Below are 25,438 nucleotides of genomic sequence, written 5' to 3' on the forward strand. Positions count from 1 at the left end.
TTGGGGATTACCATTAGACAAGCGATTTGGGTGGGGACACAGATCCAAACCATACTACTGCCCTTGGGGTATGTGGTGGTGGTGGCAAGGGGGTGGTGTGGTGGTGGTGGACAGAATATTTGGCAGCACATCCTAACCACCATAGAATACTTTGTTCCCTAAAGGAAAGAGGAATTCTTAAAAGGAGGAGGATGGAGGAGGCATGGTTCGTCTGCAGAAAGCAGTAACAACCACAGCTTCCTAATTGTGCTTTTCTAAAACTCACATTAACTTTTGTTTGTTTCTTGACTACGCACAACTAGAATATGGAGGAAAGAATGACTATAGTCCTTCGAGTGGACGATCAGGCTAGGATTTGAACATTTTCACGGATAGTCCACAAAAGGAATGACAGACAGCTAGCCACCTGCCTTTCTTGGAATTACTGCTGACAATTCATTTTTTGTGTGTTTTATTAAGAATTTTAAACAGCTTAGGAAGTATTATGAATTGTTTCTGAAGGAACAGTTCCAGAAAGGTCTTCAGCAGGTCCTTGATAACACTGACATGGTCGGAGGAAGCAACAGGCAAAAAAATGTCACTTTTGCATTTGACTAGATGAGAGGGAATGAGAAGTTTTCAAAAACATATTGAATGGAGGAAAATAACTGTTAAATAGGCTTAAGGCAATGATAATCAAATATAGTTAATTCCCTGGAAAAATGTTTTAGCTTTGGCTGGGCATGGTGGCTCACAACTGTAATCTCAACACTTCGGGAGGTTGAGGTGGGAGGATCGCTTGAGCCCAGGAGTTCAAGACCAGCCTGGGTGGGCAATATAGTGAGACTCTGTCCCTACAAAAAAAAATTAAGGGAATTAACCAGGTGTGGTGGTGCATGCCTGTAGTCCCAGCTACTTGGGAAGCTGAGATGGGAGGATCACTTGAGCCCAGGAGGTCGAGGCTGCAGTGAGCCATGTTCACGCCACTGCACCCCAGCCTGGGCGTCAGAGTAAGACCCTGTCTCAAACAAAACAAAACAAAGCAAAAAGTTTTGGCTTGTTAAGGAAATCAGCAAACAGAATCTTCATCTCCCCCACCAGCAGTCGCCTTCTACAATGATGGATGTCCTCTTTCATGGGTTCTTTGTCTCTGTCTTCCAGACAGGGGCAAAGTTCCTCTGTCCATTTATGGGAATCTGACTGTGGGCAGAAAACCAGAACACAGTAATCAAACCACACCCCACCTCCCAGCCAGAGAGCTTCTCTGAAGTCACAGATTAGGTCCTCCAAAAGCAGGCACTGAGGCAAAGTTTGGGGTGCAAATAGTTTGTTAGAGACCAACACCTGTGGAAGGAAGGGTATAGGAGCAAGACTGGACCAAGGGAGAAATAAAACTCTGATACAGGCCAGACAAACCAGGCAAGGAACTCTTGGGAGCATATTTTCTATCAGAGTGTCCCACACTGGGCCAAAATAGCAAGGCCTTTTATGCCCAGCTCATTCACTCACCAAATTTGGGCTGCCCCAGGAAGGTCATCATCTTGGGAAAGGCAGCTCTTTGCAGCTGAGGCAGACCCTGAAGGAGCTGACAGCTGGGGGCTGCCTGCTGAATGCACTCCCTGCAGCCGAGCAGCAAGTACATCCTTGAAGAGAGGTCCAGTGGGGTGCATCTCTATGTCTACCACAAAGGCCATCCAGATAATGTACTTGCTAGCTCTCATGGATTTGGGGGCAGGGAGTTGGGAGCAGCAGGAGCTGGTGGTTTGCCTAATATGGGAACTTGGTCTTTGTTTGCATGACATAAAATTTTGACTAAGCTCTCAGTGTAATTATGTCTTATATCTGCCTCAGAAAGATGGATCGGGCCTTGGTTTTTAACTCATATCAAGATTCCAAGATAGGCAAGATGGATCTTTCAGGAAAAGGATTAAAGAATCATCAGAAAATATTTCCCCTTTTCAGTTATTTATCGTGGAATAATAAATCACTCCAAAACTTAGTGGCTTAAAACAATTTATTATTCCTCACAAATATGTGGATTGAGTGGGCTCAGCTGGGTGGGTCTGATTCAGATGGGGTAGGCTGAGGTCACATGTGCAGCTGCATTCAGCTGGGAGTTTGGCTAAAGCTGGGACATCCAAGATGATCTCCTCTCCTCCAGTGCTCTCTCCATACGGCCTCTAATCATGTAGTGTCCTGGCCTGGACTTTTCCGTAATACAGCAGGCTGGTCTTCCAGATGGAAAAGCAAAAGATGCCAGTCCTTTTAAGGCCTGTACTCAAAAGTCCCAGAATATTATTTCCATTTTATTTTCTCTTGGTCAATGCAAAACACAGAGCAAAGCAGATTCCTTTCGGTGGGAAGAATGACAAAGAATTTGGAGCCATTTTTAATCTACTCCTTTGCCCTAAACCAATGTGTTTCAACCTTTGCAGATATAGATTTCCACACCTGCTCTCCAGATATCCTGATTTTATTGGTCTGGGGTAGAACCTGGGCATTGGTATTGAAGCTTCAAAGAGGTTTCTAATATGTAGCCAGTTTGGGAACCCTAAACTATGATGTCTTTTGTCCCTCTATTAATAATGACATGGCTTCCATCTTGCAGGAACCCCCATGTGGCATATGTTTGGAGAAACTTTCATTCTGATTCCTGAAGTATATTCTAAATCCATTTTTACTTACAAGCTAACCAGAAATTTGAGAACATAGTTTTACTCTTTACAAATCAGCCATTGACCTGAAGCATTGTGTCTGTCTTCCAGTCAGTAGTGTCAACTGGTATGGCACTGGTTCTCTGAAATCATTAGACAAAACCTTAATCTAAATTGTAGACTTCAATCCCTGCCATGCACTGTAGGTTTACAAGTGGTCTTTGTTCTCTTAAATTATTGATAGATCACCGGCAATTTAGACTTGTAAGAAAACTCTTTAATTTGTTTAAAAGCATTAGTTTCCTTTTCCCAGCAGTTTTGTGCTGTACTGAAACTATGTGGTCCTGGTGTGCAGTGCTCTTAGATAGTAGTGTGTCTGTGTTGCCTTTCAACAAAGAAAAAACTATCAAGCTTTAAACATCATCCAGAGTGATGGTTTGCAGCAAAGATGTCCACTAGCCACAGTGAATTTTTTTTCTGGATAATAGATTCATACAATTCCATGTCAAAGCAAAAAAAAAAAAAAATAGTGCAACATTTTAGACTGTGAAGTCTTACTATAAGTAAGCTCAGTATTTCCATTAGTTAGTCATTAGGTTATTTAATAAGGATTCTTAACCTGGAGTAAGGGTCTGTGGTTAGGATTCAAGGAGTTGTCAGTGAACTTGGAAGGGAAAAAATTGCATCTTTATTTTCACTAACCTCTAACTGAAATAGCATTTCCTTTCATTATGAATTGTGAAATTTCACATTTCCTTCCATTATAAATGTAGGCAACAAATCACAGTGGCACAGCAGTACCTTTGACTTTTGTCACCAATAGAAAGCAGAGACATTCTCCTACCAAATACCACATACACTGTTATAGATACCTTGAAAACCTTTTATCCTTATCACTAAAATTAAAATTATAGTAGTTTTCAGACCCTCTGGTTTCTCCTACTGGATGTGCTAATATGCAAGTATATATGTGCTATCTCACAATTTTTTTTTTTTACTGTTTTGATGATTTCAATGGAATGTTTTATTTGCAATCCTAGCAAAGCCTAGGATTTGATTTTAATTCACTGTATATTATATATGTATACATGTGGATGCAAATGCACTCTGAAGTGCATTTATTTATGTGTATTTATTAAGTGTATTAATTGGGCGGGTGCTGTGGCTCAAGCCTGTAATCCCAGCACTTTGGGAGGCCGAGGCGGGCGGATCACGAGGTCAGGAGATCGAGACCATCCTGGCTAACACGGTGAAACCCCGTCTCTACTAAAAATACAAAAAAAAAAAATAGCCGGGTGTGGTGGCGGGCACCCGTAATCCCAGCTACTCGGGAGGCTGCGGCAGGAGAATGGCGTGAACCCGGGAGGCGGAGCTTGCAGTGAGCCGAGATCGCGCCACTGCACTCCAGCCTGGGGGACAGAGAAAGACTCCATCTCAAAAAAAAAAAAAAAAAAAGAAAGTGTATTATTTATGTGTATTTATTAAGTGTATTATTTATGTATGTATTTATTTTAAGGCAGGGTCTTGCCCTGTCACCCAGGCTGAATTGCTGTGGCACCATCATGGCTCACTTTAGCCTTGAACTCCCAGGCTCAACAAATCCTCCCACCTCAGCATCCCAGGTATCTGGGACCATAGGCACATGATACCACACCTGACTAATTTTTGTATTTTCTTGTAGAGATGGGGTCTTGCCTGGTTTCAAAATCCTGAGCTCAAGTGATCCTCCTGCCTTGGCCTCCCAAAGTGCTAGGATTATAGGCATGAGCCGCCATGCCCAGCCAGCACGCATTTAGAAATATTATTGTGAGAAGGTAGTCCATAGGCTGCACCAGACAGTCATAGGAGACTGCAGCACAAAAACAGATTAAGAACCCATGCATTAGACTATTTGAATTGTTGAAAATAATTTATAGATTCTCCCCAGCCCAAATCACTTATCACCTTTGGTGATACCAGACAGACTTTATGAGCTAAACTATCAAGTAGGCTTGAATTTTGTTTCTAGTTGATTACACTGGCAATTCTAACTACTTCTGTTACCATATTCAAGTGACATTATAGTATAGGGATTAAGAGAATGGATACTGTGTTAGACTTGGAATAGATCCCTGCTGTACCATGTACCAGCTGTATGACCTTGGGCAAGTTACTTAACCTCTCCAAGAACCCCCTCACCTGTGAAATGGGGATAATATTATCACCCACCACCCTCACAGGAGGGTTCATTATTAGGATGAATTGAGATAATGCTTATAAATTACTTGACTCTCTCTCTACCTGGCACCTAATAAGCATAAAATAAATGTTGGTTTCTATTGCCATTAGGGAGCTCTCTTAGCATTAATCTATTTTCACAGGGCAAGAAGCTCTCGCTCTATTCATAGAGTCCTTAAGAGACATTTTGTATTAAAGTTTCAGATGATGAAGTGAGTTCAATATTGTCTATCAGATAGGCCTGAAACTACCACAGTTGTATCCAGTTTTAATTTGACTGTAACAAAGAGACTTTCTTGTCAAAAGGTAGTAGTAGCAGAGAGGGATGGGCAGTGTTGGACATTTTGCTATATGACAGCCTAATAGGAAATAAAAGTGGCTGAATTGAGTAATGAGTGGTTTCTAAAGCATTGAGTCCATTCTAGTTTAACAATAATTTGAAACATCCCTGTTGACAACAAATGAGGCACATCCAGCCTTTGTTTTTTCTTTTTCTCCTGTTTGTACTGAGCTTCTAACATACGGAAGACAGGAAATATAGGAGCTTACATTTAGAGAGTCAAAAACTATCAAAACAAAACAAAACAAAAAAAACATTTGGCAACTTATTGCTCTTCTGCTGTCCAGCATGGAGATGTGGGTATTTATTTTTGTTCCTAATATTTATTTTTTATACAGCAACCAGAGTCCCAAGGTTTAGATTCTGGCACCGGCTTTGTCATCTTAGAGCTGCTTGCCAGAGGGGGACTTCCCACTTTTGACTTTGTTTCAGTTCAATTGCTTCTCCATGCCTTCCCCACATACTGTTTTTCAGACATGGGGCCAATCTCATCATCTCTGTGTAGGGGAGAAGAAAAAAGCACAGCAAACATGTTAAATTTCCTAAAGATTCATTTTTGCAAGGATGGCAGCATCAGCAGGTGGTTTTTCTTTTCTTCTTTTAAATTTAAAATTGAATACATACCAAAGAATATTTACAATGCTGTCTAAGATAAAACAGTGATAAGTGAACACTTTTGTACTCACCAGCCGGTTTAAAAAATACAACATTGCCCTTCCTAATTACCCCTGGAGGTAGACTACTGTCCTGAATTTTGCTTTTACCATCCCCTTTCTTTTTTTCTTTGTTAATAGTTTTACTGCAGACATACATATCCATATATAATATTTTACTTTTCATGTTTAATTTTATAGAAAAGGAATTATTCTGTATGTATTTTGCAAAAACATACTTTTGCTATTCAGCGCTGTATGTGAGATTCACCCATGTTGATATGCTCAATTGTGTCTTATTCTTTTTCATTGCTGCATAGTATTCCATCATAGAAGTATTATTCACCCATTCCACTGCCAATGGACATTTGGGTTGTTTTCAGTATTTTGCTTCTACAGATAGTGCTGCTATGGACATTTTTGCACATTTCTTCTTGTGTCTGTGTCAACCTCACTAGATAATGTCAACCTGTTTTCCAAATTGATTATTCTTGCCAGTAAAGTATAAGAGTTCTGATTATTCCATGATCTCAGCAAACACTTGGACTTGCCTCTAGTTCTTTCACCTGAGCTTGTTAAATTAAAGGAAGGCTTACTGTCCTTTCTCATGTCTAAAAGTCATGGTTTGTATTCTCTTTCCATAGCTGTCTCCTGTCTCTTTTTTTTTTTTTTTTTTTTTTTTTAATGCCATCAAATTAAAGGACTCTGGCATACACACACAGTGAAGGCAGAGTGAACATTTCACATCCAAGTCCGGGTGGTTATGTAGGTTCATTTTTCTTCTGGGCGTCCTGTGCTGAGGTTGGCTAGCAAACTATCCAGCTCAAAAAAAAATCAAAGTTATTCCCTTAGAACCTTTCCAATTCAACTCTGCCAACAGTGGCTCAGTAAGAAGCAGCAAGTAAATAAAATCAACAGATTTCAGCTAATGCCTTGGGTTTGCCAGCAATCCCCAGACCACAGGGAGAAAATGAATCTTTTTCTCACAGAATTCCTCTCACTGCCATCACTTTTCCATTGAAACAACAAGGCAGAGAAGTTACTTTATCGAGTTGCTTTGCTGTGAGTCTTACCAGAAAATGAAGAATAATAGTAATTGGCAAATATTACCCACCCAGTTCCTTAGCTAGCACTTCTCACATCTGCTTTATGATATCCTTGCTGGCCTGATTTTATTCATTTCCTAGTGCTCGGCATAGAAACCACAAGAACCAGCAAAAAAGAAAAACACTGCATTTATATAAACCAATAAAACTAGTGAGCATTTTGTGGACATTAAAAGAAACATGAGGGCTATCCCACATTATAAATTTCAAAATGCAAGTTTTTGCCTTGTGGTATTTTAAAAGTTTTAAGATGCTATTCAGGAACACTCTGAATAACTGTTTTAAATTGTTGTTGTTTAAACTTTTTTTCCTTTTCCAATAGCCCACTTGGCTAGTCTTAACTGGTCTCCTCCTCACCAATCTGCCCTCTTCTCTGTGCTTTTTCCAAAATGCAAGTTTAATCGTGGTTGTTTTCCTTGTTTAAAACTGCTCACTAACTCTGATACCTGCAGGATAACGTCCAAACTCTACCTGGATTAATGAAAAGATTTGATCTGGCCTCTGTTTCCTTTCCCAACCTTAACTCTTACCCTCTCCCTCCTTTGCAATTAAAATGTTGAAAAACAAAATACCATATCATCCCCCAAACATGCACCCAGAAATTCACATGGGATTCCCTCCTCTTGCCTTATAAGGCCCTTTGTACTCCTCTGACACACCTGGAAAACTCCCATTTGCCTTTCAGTCTTGGCAATCTTGGTATGCTTGATCCTTCCCCACAATACCTCCTTCTTGGCAACTCTCTGCATCTGCGTACATCTTCTATTGTATGTACTACACTGGGGTTTCACACTTCAGCTCTTTAATTGCCTTCCTCTTCTACTCGATGCTGAGTTCCTTGAGGACAGGAATAATTTATTTTAAAAATATTCATTTATTTTTGTCGCATACCCCTTAGCACAGTTCGTGGCACTGAGTAAATGTTCAGTGAATTAAAATCAAATCGGCCTCCACCTCATTCCCATGCCCCTCTCCTTTGCCTCTGACTCTGTGTGTGTGTGTTTTAATACTACATCTCTCAAGGAGTGCTATGATTATTCACCAATTGTACACACCAAAGTGTCTTAGAGGAAACAGAAACAGAGAAGACATGCTGAGATAGTGAACAGTTCAAAACAATTCCCTTCAAACTAAAGACTGCATTGTTTATGTCAGCTAAAGACTATTTCCTTTCTGTGTTGCATGGGAGAAAAAATGAGAAATATTCTGGGACACGAATTTATAAAAGGAGTTGTAGAAATTTCATTACCTCAGTGCTGATTAGAGCATCCTCTCCTTTAAAAATAATTGAATTCCTGGTTTTTGTTTTTTTCCCTTCTCTTAAAAACCACACAGCTTGCTTCCTGAAGACAAAGGAAATAATAAACAATAGCAACTCCCAATTTGACTCTGATTATTTGCCAAGAGTCTTCTTAGTTCATGTGGTTCTATTTCATTAGAGAGGACTGATTAGCATAAGAAGAATGCTTCTAAATTAAGCTACCCAAATATGCACTTAGTTAGTACTCTGGGAGCTAATTTATTTATTATTTAAAATATAAATTGGCTAGCAAATCTATTTATTGAAGTATAACAGCTAGGCAACAATGCATAACTTTCTCTTGGCTGTTGAGTGGTTTTTAATCATCTATTGAAATTTAACAGAGAACCATTTCATTAAATGGAAAGCGGATAAATACTAAGAAGTCTGTATTTTAGAGTATTATCCACACGTGGAGAATGATATTTGAGGAACAAAGAGGGAATTGGGGTTTGCTTTTTAAACAGTAACTTTTTGTTGTTTTAATTCGAAGTGTAACCAAAGACTCACAAAATCACTTGTGGGGATGTTAAACAAAGCAAGAAATAAATAAGGCGGAATATGGAGTAGGGTAGAGAAATAGAGGGATGGAAAAAATTGTGTTAAGATAGTGCTACATTGTCAATTAGACTAAAGCAGTATTTTTGCCTTGTACAGTTTTGGGGTTGGCAGTAAAAACTATGTACCTTGTTTTATTTTAACAAATGGCATCATGAAAATATCATGCTATTTGGCATAGTCTGTATTCTAAATTCCCAGAACCTAGAGACATTTAGGGGTTCTGGGGTCCCCTTAGGCTGTGGGTCGAGAACATAGTTGAATCCAGATACCCTGTTCAGTCTGGAGTTGTCCTAAACAGATCAGCTCTGGAGCATCTCACGGTGCTCTGATATAAATGGAAGAGTCTTGTAGATGCTGTAGCATGGTCTTGAAATTCTATCATTGTCACTTATACTAGAACTCAGTGAGGGTAGGCAGAAATGGAAACAAGTGACAGGACTTTCTCACCTTTCTGCAAATTTTTGAAATTTGGCTCATCTGATTTCCAGAGCCAAGGTTTCAAAGAAGTTTTAGACTTTGTAATTTACGATAGGTGGATGTTCCTTAGGTTCACATTGGAAAGAAGAAGAATGTCAGAATGTTTCCTTTTTCCCCAGGACAGCCAAAATGTCAGAGAACCAGGAGTCTGAGGGTAAACTGAGGAGAGAGGGCACTGATTTGTAGTGTTTGCCAATTTCCATAGTGTAAATACTCACGCAGCCAATTTCAAGCTACCAACTTCACACCACTAAACATGGAGTTGGGCAGCAATGTGCACAATTGCTTCTCCTGATCCAGTGAGAGGGAGTGCCCACACACTGCTGCTAGAACTATCTTGCATTGCTGTCTGCAGGAAGTAAATCTTTAGCAGGTTACCAATCTTTAGCAGGTTAGCCGGCTCTTGTTTCCATGGTACACAGAAGATGATGAGTCAGGATCTAAGTCCTTGCAACACTCCTGGTGAGAGCATTTACTGCTATAACCTCTGCCCCTTCCTCCCCCACTCTTATTCTCTCTTCCAAAAGAAAACTACAAATGTAGATCATAAAGCTAGATATTGAGTAAGTATAAATAATGAACTGGACTGTGCTTTTTATCCTCTTGTGGATATCAAATATAAAAACTGGACAGGGAAGGAGAGAATGAGGCTGGGAAATCTTGATTACTTTTTAATTGCATCAAATCCTGTGTGGTAAAGTGAGTTCCTAAAAGGGGAAAAAGACAGCACAGTTTTTTGCCATTCTGCTAAGACAAGTAAGGTCTTGCTTTCCTGGCATTTCTGTGTAGGAAGAAGAGGGTGTTTGGCATTGCATGTGGTGAAAGGGGAGAGGGGGTGGAGGGAAAGAACGGGATGGATCATGGCATTGGCAGGGATAAAGCTCACTGTAGACACAGTTAAGTTGAGTGCAATGACAGAGGTTTGCTTTCACATTCAACCTCCTTCATTAATTTCATTGGGGCCTTTTCCAAGGAAAGGGAGGATTCATAAAAGGGAAATCAAAGAAGCCTGGAAAAGAAACATTTCCCCTTCTGAAGACTGTATTATAATCCTTTTTTTCTGAAAAAGTACAGTAATGAATGTTATATTTATTAGTGTTGTAATTTCTCCTCTTACTCCACTTCTTAAAGGGAAAAAAATATTCTGTTGGTCATAAAAACTCTGATAATAGTAGTAGAGTGACCATTGGTTGAGTCCTTATTATCTTTCTAATACACTGGCACATGGTACAAACTTAAGACATATTTGTAATGGGCCAGGTGCGATGGGTAATCCCAGCACTTTGGGAGGCCGAGGCAGGAGGATCCCTTGAGCCCAGGAGTTTGAGACCAGCCTAGGCAACATGGTGAAACCCCGTTTCTACTGAAAATATAAAAAATGAGCCGGATGTAGTGGCATATGCCTGTAGTCCCAGCTACTTGGGAGGCTGAGGCACAAGAATCACTCGAACTCAGCAAGCAGAGGCTGCAGGGAGCCAAGATCACACCACTACACTCTAGCCTGGGTCACAGAGTGAGACCCTGTCTCAAAAAAAATAAATAAAGAAAGAAAAGAAAAAAGACATATTTGTAGACCAGGTGCCCTGCATCATTTTATAAGTATTGTCTCTGAATCCTTACAAAAAGTTAAATATTCATAGAGTGAGCAACCATTCCAGATTGTCTGACCCTTTTTTACTTTTAGCACTCAAAGCCCTATGTTCCCAGAAACCTCTTGGTCTTAGGCACAATGGGACAAGTGGTCACCCAAATTCTTATCCCCATTTTACAAATGAGAAAATAGAGATAGTTAAGTCATTATGCCAAAGTCACAGAACTGGGCTCAAACCCAGAGCTGCCAAATCCCAAGTCCATGCTCTTAACCATCAGGCCAAATGGCTTCCTATTATCTTGTACTCTGCTTTTAGATTTTCATCAACTATACTGACCAAGGAAAAAGAAAGCTTCAACTTTAATAATTCATCCCAACCTTGCTGAAATTAACACAGAAATTCTTGGAGTTAATATAGAGAAAATTTTCCATGACTTTTTTTTTAATAGACACGTTCAAAGCATGTCTTAACTGATCTGGTGAAATATGGCTAACAGATTTGACTGAAAGGTCTTCACCTCTCAGGTGTTCATTCTGTATCTCTCTAAAAGGAAGGAACGTATTATTGGATCACAAGATTTCTTCTCATTTGAGTACCCTGATTGTCAGAAGTCTGTTTCTCATATCATGCAGTAATGCCTCTTCCACTTACTCTCATCCTTTTATCCAATCTATTATTTGGAAGTCATACTGCCCTCCCCTTTTACCACTATTAACTTGATAATAATAGATTATTTTATCTATCCTTTATGTTTATATAGAGATTATGACATATATCCTGATTTAAGAAAGTCAGCTTTGAGTCAGTACGTTTACCATTGTCCAGATATACAAGTGTACCTTACAACAGGGGCCCCCAATCCCTCGGTCACAGACTTGTACCTGTTTGTGGCCTTTTAGGAAGCAGGCCACACAGCAGGAGGTGAGTGAGGGCAAGCATTACTGTCTAAGCTCCGCCTCCTGTCAAATCAGTGGTGGCATTAGATTCTTATAGGAGGGGAACCCTACTGTGAATTGCACATGTGAGGGATCTAGGTTGTGCAGTCCTCATAAGAATCTAATGGCTGATGATCTGAAGTGGAACAGTGTCATCCCCAAACCATCCCCCACTCCCCAACCCTGTGCATGGAAAAACTGTCTCCCACAAAATTGGTCCCTGGTGCCAAAAAGGTTGGGGACTGCTGCCTTACAACACTTTAACTCACTTTACACCCTTTTTGTGCAAGTACTGTTTTTTGAAAAACTTCTACATAGTTCAAACTCCAGAAGACATTATTAATTATTGATACTCCTGACTTCTGTTCACATATGTAAATTCTCAGCTGCTGTTCATTCTCCTCTGCATTTTCATGTTTCCATTACGGATAATTTTCCTTCTGTCTGAAGAACAGTCTTTCGTACTTCTTTTAGTGCAGATCTGCTGACAAAAACCTTTTACAATTTTTTGTTTCCTTGAAAATATCTTTACAAGGCCTTCATTTCTATAGAAGTTCTAGGTTGGCAGATATTTTATTTCAGAACTTTCAAGATATTATTTCACTGTCTTCCAGCTTTCATTGTTTCTGTTGAGTAGTCAGTTTTCTTGCTGCTTTGTACTGAAAATACTGTTTCCTTTTCTGTGACAGCTTTTAAGATTTTCTCTGTCTTTGGTTTTAGCAAAATGATATTCTCTGTGTGTGTGTGTGTGTGCACATACACATACTATAGTGTAATATACTATTACTAATATACTATGATGTGTACTATGATGTGGTTAGTTTGCTTTGTGTTTATTCTATCTAGGATTCATAGAGCTTCTCAAACCTGGCTTGATAACTTTTGTCAATTTTGGAAATTTTGGAAATTTTTCAGTCAATATCTCTGAATGTTACTGTTTATTTCTTTTGCCCCATTTCTTCCTTATAATTTTATCCTAAAATTCCAGTTAAACATAAGTTAAATGTTTCATGATTTCATGTCTTTTCTTTTTTTTTTTTTTATTTTTTTATTTTCCATACCGTTATTCTCCATGCTTCAGTCTGGATATCCTCTACTGACCTAACTTCCAGTTCATACAGTGTTTCTTCTACATGCCTAATCTATTGCTAAAACATCGATTGAGTTCTTAATTTCCATGAACAATGAATAACTTTTTAGTTAAAGAACTTCCATTTGATTTTTTATATATTCTAATTATCTTGTGAATTATTTTTCTGTACCTAACATCTTGCATACTTTGTTCACAGTTACTTTAAAATGTGTACCTGGTAACTCTCTATATCTGGATCATTTGTGGTCTCTTTCTGTTATCTTTTTTTCTCCTTAAATTTTAGTCATTTGCTCTTGTTCTTTGTCATGCCTACTAAATTTTATTAAATGTTGAAGAAAATGTACAAAAAATGTATGAAGAAAAATGTTATTTTTCTTCCAAAAGGATTTAATTTTTTCTAGAAGGCATACAGAGTAGAGGCATATCACCTTGATAAAGTCTGGGATTGAGATGATTGATTCAGTGCTTGATTTCAAGGTTTGTGAGGACTGACCTGTTTCTGGTTTCTTATTACTTCCAAGGCATTGTCTTTCACGGATCTGCTGGAAAGCCTGCGGTGCTTACCAGTGCTGTCCCTCCTTGACAGACTCGCAACTCCAATTTGTTGTTGTTGTTTCTTTTGGGGTTTTCTTTGTTTTTGTTTTTTGGTCTCTCAAGCACCATAAGACTAATGAGCTTTTCATTCTCTTATCTGCCACTTTTGACTTGGCGTCTTCGTCAAAGAAGCTTAAAAATTGGTGAATTTCCCAAAGGGAAAAGCAGCACAAAATGTTAGGCTCACTTCCTTGTGATTCTCTTTTCTCTACGATCATGGCCTCTCTCAAGGCTTGGTTGCTCTCTGATACCTTTAAACAGCTTATTTTCTTTTTAATTCAGCTTCTGTTGTTTTCTATGGAATGAGGTTGGTTTGGTACAAACTATTGTGTCACAGTCAGAAGTGGAAGTCCTAAATTACAAACAGTATTGCAACTGATTAAGATGGCGTACATAGGAAGCCCCTTGGGGATGTTGTAAAGGAGCACCAAAGGTTTTAACTGCTCTAGAATATGTACCATTATGATGGCTACATGTGGGTCTCCTGAAGCACCTAGAAGCTCCTTTTCTCCTTCTATTCAATAACCATTTGCTACACCAGAAGTGTACAGTGGGAGACCTCAAGAATCGTTTCCCTGAGTGCTGTTGAAGCATCTCCCAGCCTTGATCTCCGCTCTGTTTTTTCATTCTTTCGAAAGTGACTTATTGCATTCTTTGTTAGGAAGTGTCTGCTAACAAGCTTTGGCTTGTTTTTTATTCTTTTTCCCAATTACCTTTTCAGTGTATTTTTATTTGAATGCTATTTACGTTATTTCTACTTACAGTTAGTGTCTAAAAGCAAACTAAAAGATAAGATTTAATAAATGTGGAATGGAATAAAAGTAGTGAAAAGAACTTCCATGTAAATCAGAAACCACAACAAGCAGATTCTCTTGAGGGTATGCATCATTGTATACTGGAAAGCAGAAACAAACCAATCCTACGTATTCTGCCTCCCAAACTTGCAGCTCCCATGTGGCTCTTTTCTCTTTCCTGGTGAGTAGCACCACCTTTGCAAATCTGCCCATGTCAGAAGCCTGAAATGGGGAGGATGTGTTGGAGATGGGTAGAGAAAGTCTTACTTAACCTTTATATCGGATTAATCACTGATTTTATTGGTGCCACCTTACTACCCTCTTCTCCTTCCCCTTCTCCCCATCCCTCCCATGAGTCCACACCCTCTCACCTGATTTGGTAGTCTTCTAATTTGCCTCCTTGTGCCAGTATCACTCCCTTCCAAATTAGCCTCCTCCTTAGACATTAAGTCATTTTTCTACAATGCAAACATAAGCATGTCACTACCCTACTTAAAACCCTCTAGGATATATCCAGAATAGGCAAGTCTATAGAGACAGAAAGCAGATTAATGGTTGCCAGGGGCTGGTGGGGAGAGGGGGAGTGGGAAGTGATTACTGATGTATATGGGTTTCCTTTGGGGTGGTGAAAATATTCTGCAACAAGACAGTGTGAATATACTAAATGCTACCAAATTGTACACTTTAAAATGGTTAAAGTGGTAATTTTATGTTAAGTGTATTTTACCACAATTGCTTTTAAAGCCCAATAGGATAAGGTCCACTCATCCCAGCATGTCACTTGGGGCATCACATGGTCCCACTAGTGTTCATCTGTCTCTTCTGTTTCCCTCTATTCCTGCACAAATGGGACAACGTACAGGCTGCTGCACGCGTCCGCAACTTCATGGCCCCTGCATTTCCATGCAGAGTTTCCTCTGTCTGCAGTGATCCCTCTGCTGCACGTGCCCACGGTTTCACCTCCCCTGCATTTCCACGCCTCCTGCATTTCCACGCACAGTTTCCTCTGTCTGCAGTGATCCCTCTGCTGCACGTGCCCACAGTTTCACCTCCCCTGCATTTCCACGCAGTTTCCTCTGTCTGCGGTGATCCCTGTGCTGCACGTGCCCGCAGCTTCACGGCCCCAGCATTTCCACACACAGTTTCCTCTGTCTGCGGTGATCCCTCCACCCCCACCCCACCCACCACTCTCTGTCCAGTGATCTCCTTCAAGACCCCCAAGAAGCTTCCCCTGACACATCTACATCAACAAGCCCACTGTGAACTTCCCTCTCTTTTCTGTCATCTAAACAGGCACAACTGGGAAATCTTTACTGGCAGGTCTGTGTTTCTAGTTCCAGGGAGAATTATATCGTTTTCTAAAAAATAAAGTGGAATGAAGCTTTAAAGTGTTTGTATAACCCTGTTGAAATTCATGACACATTTGTGACCCCCTGGAACATCTGGAACACATGAGGTTAGAGGCTGCAGCTGTAGTGTGGAGGCACCCAAAATAGACAGTTCTATTCAGGGAGCCCTGAGATTAATCTTGTCACATTTAAATACGTAATTACAGTCCCACCACATTTTGTTACTCACCTCTAAAAGCTGCCGAGTGGTCTGTATCTTTGATTTGTGAATGGTGAGTGGCTTGATTATAAATGACAAAGTGGTTTATTTTTCCACACTCAAAAATGTATTTATTTTTGAAGTTAATATCAGTAAAATGCCGTATGTGAATCTGCTTAAGAATATGCTTTGGGAATTTTTGTGGCATGTGAAATAACTTTGTCCCTTAACGAGCTTTCTTTTCCCCCAATATTAATGACACAATTTACAATGTCATTGGGTCATTACACATGGCAGCTCAGAAATTGGACCAGGGTCAGGTAGGTCACTGAAAGGAAGAGTAAGAACACCTGACCCCTTCAGCTCTCCTTCACCACTTGATAATTATGGACAGGGAAGGTGTGTGTGAGTAAATTCCAGGAGAGCAGATGCCCAGGAAGTGAGGTCATGAGTAGGTATTAAACAAATTTCTGCTTGTATTCATGAGTAGGTGTTAATCAAATTACCTTCATGTAAACAGAGAATTCCCTGGTTTGCCACAGACTAGAAAAAATTCTCAACAGTGGTTCCCAACAAGCAGTTGGAACAACAGCATCAGCATTGCTTTGGAATTGTTAGATATGCAAATTCTTAGGCCCTGCCCTGGACCTTCAGAATTGGAAAGTCGGGAGGTGATGCCTCACGATCTCTTTTAATGAGCTCAGGTATTTTTAGGCACGTTCAAATTTGAGAGCCATTGTTTTGTTTTTTTCTTTGTTTTTGAGGTGGAGTCTCACTCTGCCGCCCAGGCTGGAGTGCAGTGGTGCCATCTTAGCTCACTGCAACCTCTGCCTCCCAGGTTCAAGTGATTCTCGTGCCTCAGCCTCCCCAGTAGTTGGGATTACAGGCATGCATCACCATGCCTGGCTAATTTTTTTTTTTTTTTAATTTTTAGTAGAGACAGGGTTTCATCATGTTGGCCAGGCTGGTTTCAAATTCCTGACCTCAAATGATCCACCCACCTCAGCCTCCCAAAGTGTTGGGATTACAGGCGTGAGCCACTGCACCCAGCCAAGAACCATTGTTTTAAACAACCTTTTTAAACCAAGGTTTTTTATGAAAATGTAGGAACACCATGTTCTAGAGTAGTTTAGGTTCATATAAGCATATACACATATATATTTATTTATATTTAGAGATGGGATCTCCTTTTGTTGTCCAGGCTGGAGTGCAGTGGTTCAATCAGCTCACTGCAGCCTCAAACTCCTGCGATCCTCCTGATCTCAAGCAATCCTCCTGATATAGGCATTTTGATTCTGGATTTTGAATATAGATAAGTGTTGGAAGAATAATGAAAATGACCAATATTTACTGAAGACCATCCCAGGCCGGGCACTGTGCTAAGTATTCCAGGGACATTATTCCACTAACTCCTCACACAACTCACAACTACCCCACGAGGTAATACTTGTTTCCCAGTTGTAAAGTAAAGGAACCTGAGGCTCAGTGAGGTTAAGTTCCTTGCACAAGGTCACACAACGTGCAGTGCCTCTCGCCATGCTCCTGCACTCTGACTTCTGAGCCCAGGCTGTGAAGCACTGTGCTATCCTTTGTTTATCCTTTGTTAGCTGCAGCACTGGTTCTGGGGGCAGGATGACCTTTAGCTCTTGGGTATTCAATTTATTGCTGTTCCGGACCATTGCTGCCAAACTCATTTCCAGTTGAAGCAGCTGGGTTTTGTCACACATATGACTTTGTTAAGTGTCCTCAGCTAAGCTGAAGCTGCACAGAAATCACTCATCAGATTCCTGCCAGGGCCAAAGATACGGATGAAAATCTGCAGGAAGAAATGTCTAGCCTGGGATTGCGGGGAGGCAAAAGTTTCCCTCTAGAGTCCTATGAAGGGGTTCTTGTCACACGTTTACTTTCAGTTTGTGATAAAAAGTGGGCATGTTGGGTTTCCAATTGCAAGCTTCTACACAAATGGTAGATGGGTTTCGCCGTCATTGCAGTGAGGCACAAATGACCATTGATCAACTGCAGCAAAACACAAAAGTTTCACATTTGCATGTGAAAGAGTTAAGTCTGGTTCCACATCTGCAAATGGGATCTGCCTCCCTCACTGTAATATGTGAAATACAAAAATACAGAAAATTATCTGTTTATATCTGCAATATTTTTTCATCAGTAAACCTCAGAGGGCTATTGAGAGGTGAATAAAAATGTTCCATGACTAAGCTGCAAAGTTCAGTTCAAAGGTAAGGAACGATTGAGTACGAGGATTTGATTAAAAACACCACACTGGTGTTTGCATCAGAAGTCAGGGTTCTAGCTAGTTATCTTACTTACAATTGTGTGACTTGGACAAGCCACTGAATAATTCCAAATAGCTCAGTCATCTCAATGCTCATGTGAATGGTGCTCCCTGTAGTTGTTCAGTGCACAGCTTGTATAGCTGCAAGCTGCAAGGTAAATATCATCTAATAGCGTTAATCCTACTTACTGCACATCAAGGTTGTAAGATGGAAGGTGTTGGGATGTAGGGGCAGATTTTCAATATAATAAATGTACTATCCAAATATACTTTTTCTGCCTCAGTTTCCTTCAGATTGAGACAAGTAGAAGAACCCAGCCTCTTAGGAAGGGCCTTGTGAAAGTGACCTTTAATTGCTGATCGTGATTCTGCAGCTAGAAGTTACTGAAAGTGATGCCCTTTTTGCATAAGTTTATTCACTTCATGCACTGGTACCTCCTGTCCATTCTCCACATATGGAACAAGACATCTCAGGCCAGGCTGACCTCTCCTGCATGTAACTTCCCAACCCTCAGTGTCAGTCCTTGCCCTTTGGCATTGAATCATGACAGCTTCCCATTTCCCTCTACTTGGAATATTAGCTGACGCTAGAGGCTTAACGAGTACAGACACAAGTCCCCTTTTGTTGATTTGATCTCATCATTAGAGATGTTTTAGGAATGCTTTATATCACCCAACAAGGGCTTGGGTTACATAGGTGTATGCATTTGTCAGAACTGGTGAGTCTACACTTAAGACTAGTGCATTTCATTGTATCTTAACTTGACTCAAAAGAAGAAAATCTGTAAACACATATTGAACTCTGACGAATAATGTGATGCTGAAGTGTTTGGGGAAGTGCACTACGTGCCCATTTTACTTTGAGATGTGTCAAAAAGATAAGATGGATTAATGGATGGGTGTGGGATGGATAGAGGCACCCTTATGTGAGAAAGCAAGTAAAGTGAAAGTTCATGACTCAAAATCGTCACTATATGAATGTTTTCGAATTTGCTATGTTTTAAAATGTTTTATAATCCAATATTAGAAAAAAAAAGTTCTAACTCTATGCTGCTCAAAACATGACTTTCTTTTATTTCAAGTGTCGTTTTTTTTTTTTTTTTTTTTTTTTTTTTTTTAAGAGATAGGGTCTCATTCTGTTACCCAGGCTGGAGTGCAGTGCATGTGGCATGATCCTAGCTCACTGCAGCCTCCAATTCCTGGGTTCAGGTCATCTTCCCGCCTCAGTCAAGGATGTTTTTGGTTTTTTTATTTTTCTGAGAACCAAAATTTCCCCTTTATTACTGATAAAGGCTAAGATGGAAGGTATGGCTCAGTGTGAGGGATAATTGGGCTGGCTAACTGAAGGGTGGAATTAAGTAGACAATCCACCCTATTGCAGGCAGACCTGACATACCCCAGAAGTAGAGGGCTGGAGGTGGGCCTCCCCAGGTAACACTTGCAGCGCAGCACTCCCAACTGCGGAGAGCAGGCAGATCACTCTCAAGAGGAAAAAGACAAGGAATAACTTTCAATTTTTACATTCATGAGAAAAGAACACAACTTTGCGTAAAATTAACTAAGTTTTAAAACTTTTCTACCTTAACATGCCTATTATTAAAGCCATCAATAGCCAGATAGGCAGCTTGTCCAAAGGCATGCATTGGGAGAATATGTTCTGTATTTCATGTGAGTTTTAAATAGAGTTTAATCTGAATGAAAACTTTTCATGTATTTAGAATATCCATTTCTCTAAATTTCCGTTGTTTTACTTTTTCTTTTTAAGGTAATTATTCGAGGTGGAGGACATATTTTACCGTATGATCAGCCTCTGAGAGCTTTTGACATGATTAATAGATTCATTTATGGAAAAGGATGGGATCCTTATGTTGGATAAACTACCTTCCCAAAAGAGAACATCAGAGGTTTTCATTGCTGAAAAGAAAATCGTAAAAACAGAAAATGTCATAGGAATAGGAAAATTATCTTTTCATATCTGCAAGATTTTTTTCATCAATAAAAATTATCCTTGAAACAAGTGAGCTTTTGTTTTTGGGGGGTGATGTTTATTACAAAATTAACATGAGTACATGAGTAAGAATTACGTTATTTAACTTAAAGTGTGAAAGGTATGGATGATGTGACACTGAGACAAGATGTATAAATGAAATTTTAGGGTCTTAAATAGGAATTTTTAATTTCTTCTAAGAGTAAGTGAAAAGTGCAGTTGTAACAAACAAAGCTGTAACGACATCTTTTTCTGCCAATAACAGAAGTTTGGCATGCCATGCATATGAAGGTGTTTGGAAATATTATTGGATAAGAATAGCTCAATTATCCCAAATAAATGGATGAAGCTATAATAGTTTTGGGGAAAAGATTCTCAAATGTATAAAGTCTTAGAACAAAAGAATTCTTTGAAATAAAAATCTTATATATAAAAGTAATGATGAATCAATTCTTGATAAGCAGAGGCTCTTATGCAGAGAACAATCTTTGCCTTTTCGTTTTCTTTTTCCTTCTTTGAATTTGAGGTGTACACACTTCTGAAAGAGCCTGCAGGCTACATTAGTTATAAGAGCCATTTTAATTTGGGCTTCAAATTCTCTACTTCTTTTTCCCAAATAAAGAACAACCTAATTTTGTATCATTGTTAGAATATCAAAAAAACTAAGATAAGCTGGCATCAATATATACATTTATAAATATACATTCATTAGCAGTTTTCTAACTAAAATATCACATCCTGGCACATCTTTTCGATTTATGCATCATGTGCTCACACCTCTTTGAAATTCTACAAGACGTGTGGATTTTTCCACATCACTTCCTTCTGATATTACCCATCTATGAATTGGCTCACTGGAGAATTAAATTTAAAAAGTCAAAGCCTGTTCTCGCGGCAAATATTTTATGGAGCTTATTCTTTTAATTTCTCATTTTGTGCCTGATTTCATTCAGGTTTGTGATCTTCCTTTTTAAATTGTTCATTGTACCCATGTCCTAGAAGTCATTAAATCAAATATTCTGATCAAAAGCAGATTTTAATTATTGCAGAGAATACACTGGGGCAGGGTAGGATGCAAGAAGTTTTTCATGTAGCCCCACCTGCAAGTTAAATTAGCTGTATTTGGTCCCATAACTATGTACTGGAAAGGGCACTGACTGGCTGGGAGACCTGGGTTTAGTTTCATATGGATCACACATGTGCTGGACGTTTTAGGAGAAGTCACTTCACCATACCAGCCTCCCAAAAATTCAAGGAAGGTAGCCAGAAGAGGAGACTTCTGAGGTTCTTTTGGGTTCACATGTCACTAGAGTAGTACCTATTTACAAGGGTACTATGAGATGACCCAGTTGATCCTCATTATTCAAGAATTCTATGTTTGCAAATGGAGTCTAGTTGCTAAAAAATGTATTTATAACCCCAATATCAATACACTTGCTCTTTTGAGGTCATGTACAGAGTGGCAAAAAATTTCAGTTGCCCAACATACACATTCCCAGTGTATGTGGTCAAAGAAGGAGTGTATGGGGTCAAAGAAGGAGACACTCTGCCTTCTTGTTTCAGCTTTCATACTGTAAACAATCGTCTTTTTTTTTCTTATTAAGACGAAGTCTCACTCTGTTGCCCAGGCTGGAGTGCAGTGGTATGATCTTGGCTCACTGCAACCTCTGCCTCCCGGACTCAAGCAATTCTCCTGCCTCAGCCTCCCAAGTAGCTGGGATTACAGGTGCGTGCCACCAAGCCCAGCTAATTTTTGTAGAGATGGGGTTTCACCATGTTGGTCAGGCTGGTCTTGAACTCCTGATCTCAGGTGATCCTCCCACCTTGGCCTCCCAAAGTGCTGAGATTACAGGTGTGAACGACCACGCCCAGCCCAATTTGTCCTTTTCTAAGTCTGTTTAGTGCCACATTTTTTTGGGAATTTTAATGCTTTTTTTGTGGCTGATTTTGCTGTTTAAAATGGCCTCAAGCACGGTGCTGAAGTACTGACTAGTGTGCAAGAAGACTGTGAAGTGACTTACAGAGAAAATACAAGCAGGTATTTTGTTTTTTTCAGGCATGAGTTAAAGTGCTGTTGGCCCTGAGTTCCACGTTAATGAATCAACATTTTAAAGGTGACTAAGAAACACACTCAAGGTTATGTATTAATCAGTTGACAAGAATGTTGTGACCCACAAGCTTGAAGGAACCTAAACCTGTATTTCCCTTAGAAGCAATACTTCAGAATTTGCTAATTCTGTCTGCATAGACATTATAGAACATAGCTACAGTGGATAAAGAGAATTGATATCTTTCCAGAGCACTTAGCATAGGGAATAGCACAGGATAATAGCCCAATACATGGAAATTGTAGATGTTTTCATTTTTATCATTACCCTGACCCAGGTACTAGGCCAGTGGGGAGCGCTGAGGTGGCGGTGGGGGCACAAGTTGCCAGACCTTCCAGGGGCATCCCTACCCAACTCATTTGAGGATACAGTTACATGAAGATTGAATCGGGCAAGTATTTTACTTTAGAAGAAAGGGAAACTAAAGAAAAACTAGTTTTTGGATTTAATTGTAGAGAGTCCTTTGTGTAGAGACTCTCCAAGTATAGTGCATGCCCTCCATAGATGTTCAAGACAATCTGTTACAGTCCAAGGAGAAAATACTAGAATGTCTGTCTATATTTGCTTCATTTCAAAATGAGAACACAATTAAGCTTTCCTAGTATGTAATGCTGGATTCTCATGATGCCCTCCCTCAGTTCAGACATGAGACAGTCAGATGTCTTATGTGACTGCAATTGCTGTAGGCTGACAACATCTGCAAAGAGGGAGAGGCACATGGAGGAGGTCCACTGAAGCATCTTCTCATGGTCCTGCGTCTAGCGTATTGCCAATAATTGCAATTGACATTGATATAGGATGTTATCAATATGATTAGTTTCATAAAAACAAAGCCTTTCAAAGAGTAGGATGATTATAACACTGCAATTTGATGGCCAATGGTCAAGGGGGACTCCTGTACCACACTGCTTATCTCATGATAGTGCACTTAAAGGAGTTCTGGAACCTGAGGTTGAGTCCTGGATCCTTTCTTTGACAAAAAGACAAGCACTGCAGACGTGCTGTCATGGCAAGTGGCCATTGTTAGTATGTCGCCTAGCAGATACGTTTTTTAAAGTAAACACACAATCCATCTTTTCAAGGTAGAAGTGATATTTTCACTTAGTGAAATTAATTAGTGAGAAAGTTAACTTCTTTTCAAAAGAAATTGAATCGATGGCAAGAGACTTTTGAAAACAGATGTCTGGAAATGTTCCCATCTTACTATATGCACATTACAAAAACAAAACTAAAAAAGCCTTAAAAGCAAAGAAAATTTGAACAATTGTCTTTGTGTAATAGGTGAGACTGAAAAATGAGTTTTGGGAATTAGTAAAGCTCATCTGGTGAGGCATTTCTTCTATTGGACCTACATATCTCTGTTAAGTGTCTTTTTCAGCTCTGATGGACTTTGAAACCAAGCATTAAAATAAACTGTATGTACAGCCAGACGTTTGAATGGCTATATCACAAAAGGGTAACCCAAGACTTTTTGAAAATGACAAGGCATATTCAACACATTGGTCCTATCGAAGATATTAACAGTAATATTTTATAAAGCATTTTTTACCATTAAAAATCAAATACAATTTTTTAAAATTAAGTATTTAAAATTTATCTTTATCCTTTTGCAGTTTCCACTTTGATTAAAATTTCATAATGTAAATATTGTTAGTACAGTAGTGGCATGATTATACTTTATAAATGAAATAATTTTATATATGATATATTTATAATATAATATATAATATATAAATCTAATTCTTATAATTATATAATTTATTATGTTACATAATTATATATTATATATAATTATATAACATATTTATAATGTATAAACATATAATTTATATATATAAATTATATATTTATAATATATTATATATTATATATAATTATTTATTTATAGAGCATAATGCCACTGTGGTATTAATATTTACATTATGAAATTTTAATCAAAGTGGAATATATTATATATTAAATATATGTTATATATATGTATGTTCAGTAATTTTTTAATGATAAAGTTGACAGCAAAAAGATTTGGAGACCACTGTTTGAGATGACAGAAAGTCTAAAAGTAGCCTTAAACTTTGTTCCAATTTCGTTATGTTATTTAAAAAAAAAGCAAGGCATCTAACAACATATGATGCTTTCTTTTATACGAAAGAAAGAAAAGGAAGACACACACATGCACACGCACACACACCCCTGAGTTTCCACAGCTAATGGCAGAGCCTATCAGGAATCAAAGTGGGTCTCTGTTCAACCCCATCCTCTTCCCATCAGGCACCCTGCTCTGGATCCCTCAGCTCTTCCTCGCCTATCAGTGGGTAGGCGTTAGGGTCTGTACTGCCATTATTAATGGGCTTTACTTTGAAAGTGGTGTAAACCAGACCATTGGAAACTTTTTGATGCAGTATCCGCTCTGGAGACCCAAGAGGGGCTAATGTAAATTTGAATTGTGTTTCTCTGGAAAGTACTAAGAGCTTTAATTATTGATTGATGTGAAGTTCCCAAGTTATCTTTTCTAATGCCACCAAAAATATGACAGGTAAGACCAGAAACCGAGGGCTAAGATCTTGTGGTGAGCTGCTTGACTTAAACCCTGATTTCCTGAGGAAAGTCAGGCATTCCCTTTGTTTCTTCTTGTGAATAACAGCCCTCCCCACCCACTTACTGCTAATGATATATGGGCCTGGGCTGTGTCCATTTTGTGCCATGTAAGCCTCTGGCTCTAAGCTCAGAAACCATTTTATTCTTCATGCTGGGCCCCTGAGAGGTTGACCTCTGGTGGTCAGGGCCAGCTGCAGAGATGACTGGGAGTCGCCTGTTCAACTCCACCATCACACAGGAAGTGTGTGCCCTGGGGTGAAATATAGCTACCTGCACAGATGTGTTTACTTTTTCTTGCATATTGTAGCAGTTAGTTATTATTAAAATTCTGAAGATTTAAAAAACATTCAGAAAACCAACCTGAAAGGGATTGATTTTGTTGCCCCTAAGACACCGAGCCTAGGAATTAAAAGCAGACTGCTGTGATTTATATCCGCTCAAACCCAAGAAAAGACATCTGCTCAATCATTTTAAAGGGATTTTTGGCAACTTCAGGAGTATGACGCGGGCCGTCTGCATTCCCGTGGGTGCTGTGTGTGTGAGGACAGCAAGCCAGGGCTGCGGCTGCCGCTCACACAGATTCACAGGAAACTTCACTGCATCTAGTCAGGT

At 39.4% G+C, this 25,438-nt stretch overlaps 1 protein-coding gene across 21 annotated transcripts in view; it reads left to right on the forward strand.

Moving 5' to 3' along the window:
• The window catches only part of CPVL (carboxypeptidase vitellogenic like), a 267,444-nt gene that overhangs the window by 183,279 nt on the left and 58,727 nt on the right, over positions 1–25,438 (forward strand). For 18 of the 21 annotated variants that reach the window (XM_058446134.1, XM_058446133.1, XM_058446124.1 and 15 more), the window contains one exon: positions 19,902–20,155. The exons of the other annotated variants lie outside the window; for them this stretch is intronic. In XM_058446134.1, coding sequence (XP_058302117.1) covers positions 19,902–20,012 — 111 coding nt within the window. In that variant the 3' untranslated portion in view covers positions 20,013–20,155. Of the gene's footprint in view, positions 1–19,901; positions 20,156–25,438 lie in introns of those variants that run through there. 21 annotated transcript variants of the gene reach the window in all.

Source organism: Hylobates moloch, unplaced genomic scaffold, assembly GCF_009828535.3.
Source record: "Hylobates moloch isolate HMO894 unplaced genomic scaffold, HMol_V3 SCAFFOLD_1, whole genome shotgun sequence".
Taxonomy (NCBI): Eukaryota; Metazoa; Chordata; class Mammalia; order Primates; family Hylobatidae; genus Hylobates; species Hylobates moloch.